Source organism: Mytilus californianus, unplaced genomic scaffold, assembly GCF_021869535.1.
Source record: "Mytilus californianus isolate M0D057914Y unplaced genomic scaffold, xbMytCali1.0.p SCAF_11, whole genome shotgun sequence".
Lineage (NCBI taxonomy): Eukaryota > Metazoa > Mollusca > Bivalvia > Mytilida > Mytilidae > Mytilus > Mytilus californianus.
Window position 1 is genome coordinate 40,081,155 of NW_026262593.1, and position 13,139 is coordinate 40,094,293.

General features: G+C 32.8%; 1 protein-coding gene across 1 annotated transcript in view; it reads right to left on the reverse strand.

The window, feature by feature from the left end:
• Positions 1-13,139, reverse strand: part of LOC127720067 (complement C3-like) — a 76,785-nt gene that overhangs the window by 48,621 nt on the left and 15,025 nt on the right. The window contains exons 4-10 of the mRNA XM_052226463.1: positions 11,687-11,757; positions 10,269-10,400; positions 7,882-7,924; positions 7,148-7,235; positions 6,606-6,705; positions 4,533-4,769; positions 2,789-2,971 (exon numbers count right to left, since the gene is read on the reverse strand). Coding sequence (XP_052082423.1) covers positions 2,789-2,971; positions 4,533-4,769; positions 6,606-6,705; positions 7,148-7,235; positions 7,882-7,924; positions 10,269-10,400; positions 11,687-11,757 — 854 coding nt within the window. The remainder of the gene's footprint in view (positions 1-2,788; positions 2,972-4,532; positions 4,770-6,605; positions 6,706-7,147; positions 7,236-7,881; positions 7,925-10,268; positions 10,401-11,686; positions 11,758-13,139) is intronic.

Below are 13,139 nucleotides of genomic sequence, written 5' to 3' on the forward strand. Positions count from 1 at the left end.
TTTTGCACAATACTGTGCAATTGAATATTTCTTGCTATTGCGCAATACTGTACAATTGACAATTTCTTGCTATTGCGCAATATTGTCCTATTGGATATTTCTTGCTATTGCACAATACTGTGCAATTGAAGATTTCTTGCTATTGCCCAATACTGTGCAATTGAAGATTTCTTGCTATTGTGCAATACTATGCAATTGAAAATTTCTTGCTATTGCACAATACTTATTATATGATAATTTACACATCCTGTTTGGTGTGTATCTCCTACCATATCATTATTATTTGCTTTTAAATATAAAACAGATATAACCAACTTAAAATGGAAAATTTTAAAAGAAAAAAAAAAGGAAAAAAAAAAATCCCCCCCCCCCAAAAATTTTTTGAACCCCCTTATGATTCATCACCCCCAAACTCAATCTCAGCCTCCCCTTTGTGGTATGGTACCTTGCAGTACAATTTCAGAGAGATCCATACACTTGAACACAAGTTATTGTCTGGAAACTAGAAAAATGCTTATTTTTGGCCCCTTTTTGGCCCCTTATTCCTAAACGTTTTGGGCAATTACCCCCAAACTCAATTCCAGCTTTCCCTTTGTGATATGGAACCTTGTAGTACAATTTCAGAAAGATCCATACACTTACACACAAGTTATTATTATGAAACTAGAAAAATGCTTGTTTTTTGTCCCTTTTTTGGCCCCTTATTCCTAATATTTTGAGGCAATTACCCCCAAAATCAATCCCAGCATTCCCTGTGTGATATGGAACCTTGTGGTACAATTTCAGAGAGATCCATACACTTGAACACAAGTTATTGTCTGGAAACTAGAAAAATGCTTATTTTTGGCCCTTTTTGGCCCCTTATTCCTAAACGTTTTGGGCAATTACCCCCAAACTCAATTCCAGCTTTCCCTTTGTGATATGGAACCTTGTAGTACAATTTCAGAAAGATCCATACACTTACACACAAGTTATTGTCATGAAACTAGAAAAATGCTTGTTTTTTTACCCTTTTTTGGCCCCTAATTCCTAATTTTTTGAGGCAATTACCCCCAAAATCAATCCCAGCATTCCCTGTGTGATATGGAACCTTGTGGTACAATTTCAGAGAGATCCATACACTTGAACACAAGTTATTGTCTGGAAACTAGAAAAATGCTTATTTTTGGCCCCTTTTTGGCCCCTTATTCCTAAACATTTTGGGCAATTACCCCCAAACTCAATTCCAGCTTTCCCTTTGTGATATGGAACCTTGTAGTACAATTTCAGAAAGATCCATACACTTTCACACAAGTTATTGTCATGAAACTAGAAAAATGCTTGTTTTTTGCCTCTTTTTTTGCCCCTAATTCCTAATATTTTGAGGCAATTACCCCCAAAATCAATCCCAGCATTCCCTGTGTGATATGGAACCTTGTGGTACAATGTCAGAGAGATCCATACACTAACACACAAGTTATGTCTGGAAGTTACAAAAATGCTTATTTTTGGCCCCTTTTTGGCCCCTAATTCCTTAACTGTTGGTACCATAACCCCCAAAATCAATCCCAACCTTCCTTTTGTGGTATTAAACCTTATGGTAAAATTTCATAGAGATCCATTCACTTAAACTAAAGTTAGAGTGCGAAAACCAATGTGTCTTCGGACGACGCCAGACGACGACGACAACGACGACGACGACGACGACGACGCCAACGTCATACCAATATATGACCGCAAAATTTTTTTGCGGTCGTATAATAAAAATAGATTATTATCTAATTAAAGGATTTCACTTAATTAAAATATATATATATATATATACATGTAGCATTCAGAAAATTGGTTTATACAAAATAACATATAAATCTGCCACAAAATTCCTCCAACAATTTACCAAAGAATGTCTTTTAAAAAATGAGTTATCTCCCTTCGTACAGGTATATGGTTAATATAGTACTCTAAAATTAGTTATGGAGTTTTTTTATGGACCATAACTCTGGACTTAATCATCAGACCGGAACAAAATTGGAACTTGATCTATAACTTGTCATGATAAAACTATATACCAAATATCAAATCAATATCTTCAAGAACGAAGAAAAAAAGTGTGTAAATCTGAGTTGCCGGACTGACCGATGGACAGACAGACAGATGGACAGACGGACAGACAGACAGAGTGCAAACCTAAAGTCTCCTTCGACTTCGTCGGTAGGGGACTAAAAAGCTAACGACGACGACAACGGACGCCAAGTGATGAGAAAAGCTCACTTGGCCCTTCGGGCCAGGTGAGCTAAAAATGGAGAATGTGTCCATGGGACACAGATGATGCCTCTGTTTGTATAAAACGTTATAAAGGGGCAAAACATGAGAACGGTAAATTGATGCCACCCAAATTCAAATTTGATCTGTTTTTTGTGGTAATAAGCTTTGTGTATAAGTTTCATAACATTTGGTCAAGGGAAACTAAAGTTAGAGAACAGAAACTAATTTCGGGACGTACGGAAGTACAGACAGACAAGGGTAAACCTTAATGCCTCTTTGAACAGCGGGGGCATAAAAATTTCTTTATTTAAAATCAAGCCTCTTGATAATGTCAGTTTTAGATAACTTTTCGTCTGAACTAAAGAGTGGAATTTATCAAGTGATTAGTCCATGCCTAAATCAAGAAATAAGATCTAGATTTAGGAATCTATTAAATCATTTGTTTATTTTTTTTGGTGCAAAATCTTTAATAAACCCCTCAAACTCCCAAGGCCAAAACCCCACCTGTTACAAAAATCTGCAAAATATATTGTAATATACATACTGTACATGATAAGCTTGTATCTATGTTTTCAATATTAACAGATTTAATGAGTCGTCCAGTCTCATCTGTTTCTAAATTACTTCTTCTTAAAGGTATTACACTGCCATGAATTGTTCTCTTTCCACAATATATACTAAGTGGACAGTTTGGTGCTGGTTTTCCATTGGCATAGAAAGTGTCAATCTGAAAAACAAAACAAAAATATTTACAGGAACTGATAACTGGCTTAGGTATTTGTAAGATACTGTGGATTCATTATTATTCATGGGATACCAATTTACATGTATTTTGTGAGTATGGTTAAACCACAAATTATATATTCAAGAAGTGTAAATTTACTATAGGATTGTGAGCAAACTTTTGCAAAACCATGAAATCAAAACGAAAATACAATTGTTCCTCAATTCATGAATATTAGTACCCATTAAAAATAATAGGCATTTTAATCCTGCAATATATAACTATTATTAGTCATATTAATGTAAACAGTATGTGAAAAAAAATTTCACATCATTCTCCTTTCATTTAATATTCTTAAAGGGGCACTAGCTATCAAATTCATGTTCACCAATTTGACTCAAATTCTTATATTTGATTTATAACCATGTAAAACATTTATCCAAATTATAAAAAGTCTAAAATAAACTATTTACAGGGCATGGGCTAGATTATATGTAGCTTCGTTTCGTGTGTATTTTAGTCTTGACACCATCTAGTTAACTATCAAGTTGACCTCCGAACACCTCCGATGGTCATATAAGCGATATAAACATAAATATAAATAGAAAGAAAACTCGTGCAATTGGATTTTTCTAGGTCTATCTAATTTCATATTATAGATTAAAAATATATGTTAATCATCGTTTTTTACCTGTATAAGAATGATTTTTGTGGATCGAATCAGTCAATCAAATGATTTACCTTTGTTTCACTTTAAATGTTGACATTCTTTTCCTTTAAATAACCAAACACGCACAATGCAAGCGTTGTCCATCTCTAGCTAAGGGGTTAAATTGAAGTTCACATGAATACGGATTCAATGAGGTCGTATTATTCACTTGCAAGTGAATAATTCATCATCAATGTTTCTTAGCTAAATTTGACAAAATTGAACCATACTGGCTGCTAAAAGCGAATTATTATTTCGCTATTTCACTTTTATTAATGATTGAACAAAAAAGTCATGCTTTAGATTTTTATATATCTCGTAGCTAGTGCCCCTTTAAAAAATATATATATATTTCTTAAAAATCAATACCAATACCCTGTCTCAACCTGCATCATTGCATGCAATTGATTGAGATAACATGTGTACTGAAGCATAAATGATGAAGACATTTCCAAAAACAAGACAAGAAATGATTGATGAAAATTTTCCATGTACAGTGACTGTTGTAAAATTTCAAACTATCAGTTAAACAGGAAATGGCAGCACAGACAGATGTAAAAATTGCTTACACACTACAGCCCAACATTATTAAGCTGCAAACCAAGTATAAAATTATTCCTTTTCATAGAAGCCAAGAAAACTCTTAATAAAAGTTTTCTACCCAGGGTGTTTTGGACAGACATTAATTGGATCCTGTTTTGTCCTTGCTATTACCTGTACACATTGAGGCACTTACCCTAAATCCAATTTCATAATCAACAAACAGTTTGCAATCACAAGCATAACAAATTTCAAGTAACATGATAACAAGAAGTGACAAGCATCCTCCACAACTGTACTTATTCAAATACTTACTACCAAGTCATAGGGAATTCCAGGTTTGAAGTATTTCTGTGATTTTTCTACAGATATTTTGTATGGATGGTTAGAGAACACAGTTTTCTTGTCAGACACTTGTTCCCTTCTTCCTGTTCCCTTATCTAGTATGGTAACCTCTAGATATAGTCTTGCACCATCTGGGAACCAGTATGATGGAAATCTCTCTTCCAATGTATTAGTACTTATTTCAAAATCTGTTGATCCTACCGTCATCTACAAACAACAAATTACCATAACATCTATCACAAATAATTATAAATATCAAATGAAAATTTATTGTTTATATTCAACTCTACTTAATAATAATAATTAATTATGTAAAAACTTGTCATAGATGGATTTCGATTGACACAATTTGAACAAGAGTTACTTCCCTTTTTTCACCACATTGGAGGTCTATGTTCACAAATCTTTTCATAAATTAGCCAAATTCAACTAGAAATACTGACTACTAGACTGCTGTTTTCTGAACAATTTTAATTTCTTTTAGTCTTGCTTGATTCATCGCAACTATCTAGTTACGAAGGATCTCTTATCAGACTTGTTTATACCACATGTTTAAATTTGGTTAGACAAATAACAAAACCAGCCATTTACCCCTCGAAAATGGTGGCCAAGGGAAACTCTTACTCACATGACGTCATATTGAAACCTATCTACTCATATTTCCATGCTCATTGATTGATGGCTGCTTAACTTCTAGTGGCAAAGTATCCTTGCATATTCAAAACCATAACTGAGTACACTAACATGTGTATTAAGAGTACTTTCATCCCAGTGAGTAGAACTTTCAGTACTCTAGTGTGTAATGAAACCCTAAAGAAAATATGTTATGGAATTTTTATACTCATGTATTTATTCTTCACACTAGTGTGTTTATTCCATCAGAAATGAAACCCTAGAGAAAATATGTCAGGGAATTTTAACACATATATTTCTTTCAAAGGAAAGGGTACCTTGCCAGAAAAAAATTCACTGAAACAAATGCAGTCAGATTTTTTTCATGCTAGCTCAAGAGGAAACAGTCTTCAGGAAGACATATCACCTTCTTCAGACATATCATAACGGCACATGCTTGGCAGAGAGCCAGCAAGTACCAATTTCAAAATCTTTGATAAGACAAAGCTGGAGATCAAACCCATGCCTTCCACACATGAGATGAGTAGGTTACCACAAGACCCCCCCAAGACATTTATATTTATGCTTAAGGATTTCCAGTTTAGTTCAGGGCTTCCAAAAAATATTTGAGCCAGCCAGACATTTTATATCTGATCCCAATTTTAATCCCTTAAGGCTAAGTTACAAAAGGCAATCATGGTAATCAGTTGGCCATCCCAATGATTGACAATAAAAAAAAAAACGATATCAAACTTTACTTTGATATAAATTCAATGTTCTGACGTAAACTGTTAAATTGGCAGTGCATCATTTGAAGTGTGCAACATCAGCATTATTATCTCGGCCTTAGACTCTTTATATGCGCAAAATAACGTTGTCAAAAACTTTACTTTCGTTTTTAAAAGCACATTTACCTAATACTGGATGTTGACTTGACGATGGTAAAACATGGACCAGAGACGGATACGTAAAATCCGTGTGTGTTTACAAAGCACGACTGAGTGTAAGAAGCTCTTTCCACGTTATTTCTTCAAGAAAATACTCGAATGAATGTTAGATACAGGTATCAATGATAATTTTAGCATTTTTGAAGAAATTAGGATGCATAATTAAATTTCCAACCTGTGCACATGCCCACACGTGTACTAGTTCAAACAACGTGGTTCTGACGATTTTTCGTTTAAAACCATTTTAAATTTTTCAACAAATATTTATAAACGTATTTCTTATAATTTTAATCGTGTCAAAAATATCGCGAATTGTGTTTTATATCTCTTAATAAAGCCTTGAACACTAAAAAGTAGATGTTCGGTTCATGCTTATCCCAGGCGGACAATGTCCAGTAAATTTATAAATGTCCGGAATATATGACCGTTTTGGAAGCTATGGTTTAGTTTGTATTGTACATTAACTGTAGATGTGAAGTTTTACCTGCTGTTTAAGATCAACATCACTGATTTTATGTTGTCCATCTGTAATAATTCCATATGATAATACACATGTACCATCTATTGCTTTTCCATGAAAATAACTGAAATTCAATCAATATTTAGACATTAAGAAAAGATGGTTCAAATGATATCAACTGGAATGCAAACTTTCCCACCCCTCCCCCAATTTTAGTCTATCTATTGCAGCTCTGACCTTGATTTTTTATCTTTGACCTAGTGACCTCAAAGACAATAGAGGTCTTCTTCACCCATGGGGCATTATCAAACCAGTTTGGTCAAGATATTGTCTATGAATATGGTCAAAAGGCAGTGTCTGGAAACAGAAATGTTGACAAAGAAACAATGAATTCTGTAATTGTAAAAAGAAGTTATTGCCATAAAATAAAAATCATAAGAATTAATTTATTCATTGAATGAAAACAAAATTTACTGATTCAAATTAATATTTGGACTTATTGCAGCCATTTGCAATTCAAGATTGCAGAGAACTCCTTTACTACCTTAACATTAGCAAATACTCACTTAGCTGAAACATTTATTCTTATAGTCTCTGTTGTTGGGAGAATAATGTCTGGTTCTGACTGCAGAGTTATACTGAACTTTGGTAAAACTGAAATGTCAGAGGATCAAATTGGTAACTTAGAATAACTAAATATTCAAGCATATTTAATGTACAGTGTTAGAAAGAATAATTAAAATAAAGCCCAGAAAATATTCCAAAGCTATGATAATGACAGGTACCAAACCTAAACATAAATTTTCCACATATTTGTACAATTAGGTTACTCAGTTTTACCTAAAAATAAAACACTAAATCCATTCATCTATTGGTTGCTTGATTAATAGGGTTTGCTTAACATTGTGTCTGCAAGAGCAGAAGGCTAATGAGTAACTGTCCTATTTTGAAAATGATTAATAAGGCAAGATTTGAGAGGCTGTCAATAAATCATTACATCACAGCATAAAATAATAATAGAAAAAAAGGTTTTCTTTGAACAGACTAAATATGAGTTATCTCCCATTAAATTCTAATAATTCTTGACTTTTTCATATGATTACATTTTTTTTTTCAATTTGCTCTCTTAAATGTTTATCAAGAGATGTGGATTAAAGCAAACTCTGACCTCAGAATCAGATATTTCTTTTTAAATTATTAAAAAGTACTAAGATATAATTATACTCTGTACTAATGGTTGTTAATAAATAAATAAATTCATTTTTTATTTATTCTTTTGTCTAACTTTCTTTATATTTACCATACTCTTTTACTTCAAAGGTAACTACTGTTTCTGTTTCAAGCTGAAAAAACGTAAAAGTTTATTGATACGAATGTGAATTAAAAAAAAAACCATGAATTTACCATTGAATCTAAGTTATCAAATAAATAGCTGTACCTAGAGCGGATCAGTCGAAGATGAGAAACATTTCCTACTATATTGTAAAGCTTACAATGATTTTAGAAACTTGCTATTTGAATCAATGAACATTGACAAGAATTCTATTAATGATAGAACATTTGTTAATTTGATGACTGTTCATCAATAACAAACAGCCAAATATTTGAATTTATTTTTCTGGAAAAGGAAGGAACTTCTTTACAAGTAACAATTTCACATTTGCCTATTGAAAATATGAACATTAAGTTTAAAGTGACATATAGGTCCAACTGGCCGGGGTAATTTAAAATTATTATTGTATTATTAATATGTAATATTATTTATGCTACACATGTCACTACAATAAATGATCTACTTACATACTTATATATCAAAAATGTGCAGCTGGATACGACCGCAGAGGTCGAACTCTGAACAGTTAGGGCAAGTATGGACACAATATTCAAGCTTGATACAGCTCTGAATTTGGATAGTGATACAATATTTGACACATTATAGATTTCTGACAGAATAAATGAGGTCAGATAACATAAAAAATTGAAATGGGACATTTAATCTACTTAATTGTCCAATATTCAAAATCTAATTCCATGGTTAGATTCAGCATATAAAAAAATAAATGGGGACTGTGTCCATGGGACACAGATGATGCCCTGCTTGCAAATCATATAAAGTTATAAAGGGACATAACTGAAGAACGGTAAAAGTGACGCTACCCAAATTTGTACTTGATCTCAGTTTTGTGGTAATAAGTATTGTGTATAAGTTTCATAATATTTGGTTGAGGCAAACTTAAGTTAGAGAATGGAAACAAAAAATTCAGCAATTTTTCCATATGTAAAGGGGCATAACTCTAGAACAGTAAAAGTGACACCACCAAAATTTAAACTTGATCTGTATTTTGTGCTAATAAGCATTGTGTATAAGTTTCATAACATTTGGTGGAGGCTAACTAAAGTTAGAGAACGGAAACGAAAAATTCAGCAATTTTTCCATTTGTAAAGGGACATAACTCTAGAACGGTTAAAGTGACATCACCAAAATTCACACCTGATCTGTATTTTGTGGTAATAAGCATTGTGTATAAGTTTCATAACATTTGGTTGAGGCTATAAGCATTGTGTATAAGTTTCATAACATTTAGTTAAGGCTAACTAAAGTTAGTGAATGGAAATGAAAAATTCAGCAATTTTTCCATTTGTAAAGGGACATAACTCTAGAACGGTTAAAGTGATGCCAACAAAATTCAAACCTGATCTGTGTTTTGTGGTAATAAGCATTTTGTATAAGTTTCATAACATTTGGTTGAGGCAAACTAAAGTTAGAGAACAGAAACCAACTTTGGGACGTATGTACGGACGGACAAAGATAAAACTTAATGCCCCCTCCGCTACGGCAGGGGCTTAAAAAAAACATGAATTCAAACAAAGTTTAATTTTTGATCCTTTGGACCTTAATATGGACTAATTTGAAAACAGGGCCCAAAATTAAAAATTTGTAGGCACAGTTAGATTCAGCATATCATAGAACCACAAGAATTCAGTTTTTAAAAAGTCTAATTTTGGACCCTTTGGACCTCAATGTAGACCTGTTTAAAAATGTCCAAATATCCAATATAGTAAAACATGGTAAAAACCTCAAACAATTCAAGACTTTAAATTAATCCTCATTGAAATTGGGTAAAAGATTTGTATTTATTTTCAATTGAAGATTTCTTGCTGTTGTGCAATACTTTGCTGTTGCGCAATACTTAGTAAATCTGTTTACAAACTAGATATAATAATTTACACACCCTGTTTGGTGTGTATCTCCTGCCATATCAGTATTTGTTGTTTCTTTATATAGATCAGAAATAATTTATGTTAGAATCAGCTTAGCCAGTACTAGAAAAGTCTTGTTTTTGGCCCCTATTTGGCCTCTAGTTTCTTAACGATTAAAGCCACAACCCACAAAATCTAAACAATTTGGACCATAACCCCCAAAATCAATCCCAACCTTCCTTTTGTGCTATTGAACCTTGTGGTTAAATTCATAGAGATCCATTCACTTATACTAAAGTTATTGTCCGGAAACCAAATGTCTTCGGAAGACAACGACAGCAACATGATAGCAATATATGAACGAAAATTTATTGCGGTCATATAAAAAGACCACTTATCCTATGATCTCAAATTTCCAACATTAGATAAGGAATCCATGTATATAAACAGAACGGTGTATATGAAATTTAACAATTTTATACCTACCCCATTAGTGAACCTAGCCTCGACAGTCCAGTTGTTACCATAGAATGGGCGTGACGGTAGATGAAATCTGTCTGTTATAAAACTGCCATGATACGAGGCATTCTTCCTTTGGACTATAACTCCTTGTGGATTCTAAAAAATAATGGTAATAAATATGTAATGACATACTGATATGATTAATAAAGAGACATAAAATCCAGGACATAAAAAGTCAAGTCAGAAAAGACAGAAATTGTGCTCGTCCTAAGCCTATTTCCATTGTGAAGGAATGGAGAAGCAAAACTCAACTGCCTGTAGGGTGTGTTAATTGGAATCATTTCCAAAAGTCCCAAAACTGCAATAAAACCTTTTTAGAACATTAATTTAAACAAGAATATGTATGTCTATAGGACACCAAGCCCCACTTGCAGTATCATACATCCATGTTAAGACTGTAAAATTAGGGTCAAAATCCAAATTTAGAATATAATATTAAAATTTCATCCAACAATTAACATGTGCACTAAGTTTTAAGTTGATGTGACCACAATTTCATGGTCAACTACCTTAACCAAAAACTCTAACATAAGAATATACTAATTCACGCTATCACATTTTAATGTTCAGTAAACCATGAAAACTAAGTCAAAGCTGAAATTGTACATAAGATTTAAAGTTCATATCATAATGAGCATGTGTAATAAGTTTCAAGTTGATGTGATCAAAACTTCAAGGTAAACTACTTTAGCCATGTTAAACAAAATTTTTAACGTAGTGCGGGACAGACTAGGGAATGACAAATGGACTGACGCACTGACCAGACAACATAAAAGCCCCTACTGCCGTTGTGGAGGCGTACATATAAATTGGGACTTGAAAGGGTTTCCCCTTATCAAGTCTTACTTGTACCTAAATTGGTAAGTAAAAAAAAGGTCAACTATACTGATACTCATTCAGAATATGTATAAACAACTCTTATTTTTCAAGTGTCACTGATGAGTCTTTTGCCAGGTTTGTACTAACATGAGCAACACGACGGGTGCCACATGTGGAGCAGGATCTGCTTACCCTTCTGGAGGACCTGAGATCACCCCCAGTTTTTGGTGGGGTTCATGTTGCTCAGTCTTTAGTTTTCTATGTTGTGTTTTGTGTACTATTGTTTGTCTTTTACTTTTTTAGCCATGGCGTTGTCAGTTTATTTTCGACTTATGAGTTTGAATGTCCCTTTGGTATCTTTCACCTCTCTTTTTGAAGAAACATGCGTCTGGCATACAAAATATAAGCGCGGTATCTTTGATGAGTTTTGTTTACACAATAACATACCATAAAATCAACGCTACATATGTTAGCAAGGTTTAAACAACTGAGCATAATTCTGTGATTTTTCTGGATAAATTATAATTTCTGTTATATTGATAATGTAAAGTTAATTGGTATACCTTGATATCAATATGTACGGGTACAGTTGATGGTCGTCTCACCTCATCCAATGGAATAACTCTTATCCTTACTGAAATATTGTATGTTTAGATATTTCAATATGCCTTTATTTGACATTAAAAGACATGTAATACTGAAAATTCAGAACTTATTGCAAGGCTTTTATTAATGTGAATAACGGGACTGGGTAGGTATCACAATAATCAGAACTCATATTTTCATATCAAATTCATAATCTGCACATATGCTGCTTTTCTAAAATTGCAATAATTAATCTCAGATTTTTGTCCACTCTTTAAAAATCACGTTAATAATTGCATGCAATAATATCTGAATTTACAATTATTGGGACAAGTTTTCGATCAAAAGTCAGAATTACACACAAATTTACTGGAACACTTAATCTAAGGTATCTATCAAAACACATTGTCAAATCTCTATATGATAAGTTAACAAAAATCTACGTTAAACATGTGTACTTATTATTGTGAATCTTCAATATCACTATTTGTGTTACTAATGACCATTTTTCTCCTGTTGTTTTAGAATATACCTAGCAATAATTAAACTGCAAGTTCTAATCATTGCAATGTTTATCTTGTTATCATTTTTGCATTTACAAACAAAATATACTTTTCAATGAATAATACACATTGTCAAACTATTTGTCACATCAAGATCATTTTGTTGTTCATATTGATACTATAGTGACATATACTGCACATCAGGTTATTCATTAAGCATGTAAAATTTAACTAATTTAGAATAAGAGTTCAAAAAGCAAAAAGCATAAGGTTGATAAATTAACAAAATGAATGTATTATGATGCTGTAATAATTAACATAGTTACGGTACATGCTTTAAATGAGAAAACCAGAAATAACAAGCATTCTGAGAGTATTGCATGGCAATACATAGTCCCCTACCAGTTAAAAATTCATTGTACTGGAACAAAATGCTAACTTGATCTATAACTTGTCATGGTGTAAACTATATAACAAATATCAAGTCAATATCATCAAGCAAGAAGAAAAAAAAAGTGTGGAAAACTGATAATTTGAGTGAATTTTTATAAGTCCAAGGACCATAACTCTGCACAAAATCATCAGACCAGAACAAAATTCGAACTTGGTCTGTAACTTGTCATGATAAAACTATATACCAATTATCAAATCAATATCTTCAAGCATGACGAAAAAAGTACAGAAAACTGATTATTTAAATAGAGTGAATTTTCTAAGTCCAAGGACCATAACTCTGCACAAAATCATCAGACCGGAACAAAATTCAAACTTGATCTGTAACTTGTCATGATAAAACAATATACCAAATATCAAATCAATATCTTCAAGCACGAAGAAAGAAAGTGTGGAAACCTGATTTCCCGGACTGACTGATGGACAGACAGACAGAGAGACGGACGGAGTGCAAACCTAAAGTCCCCTTCCACTT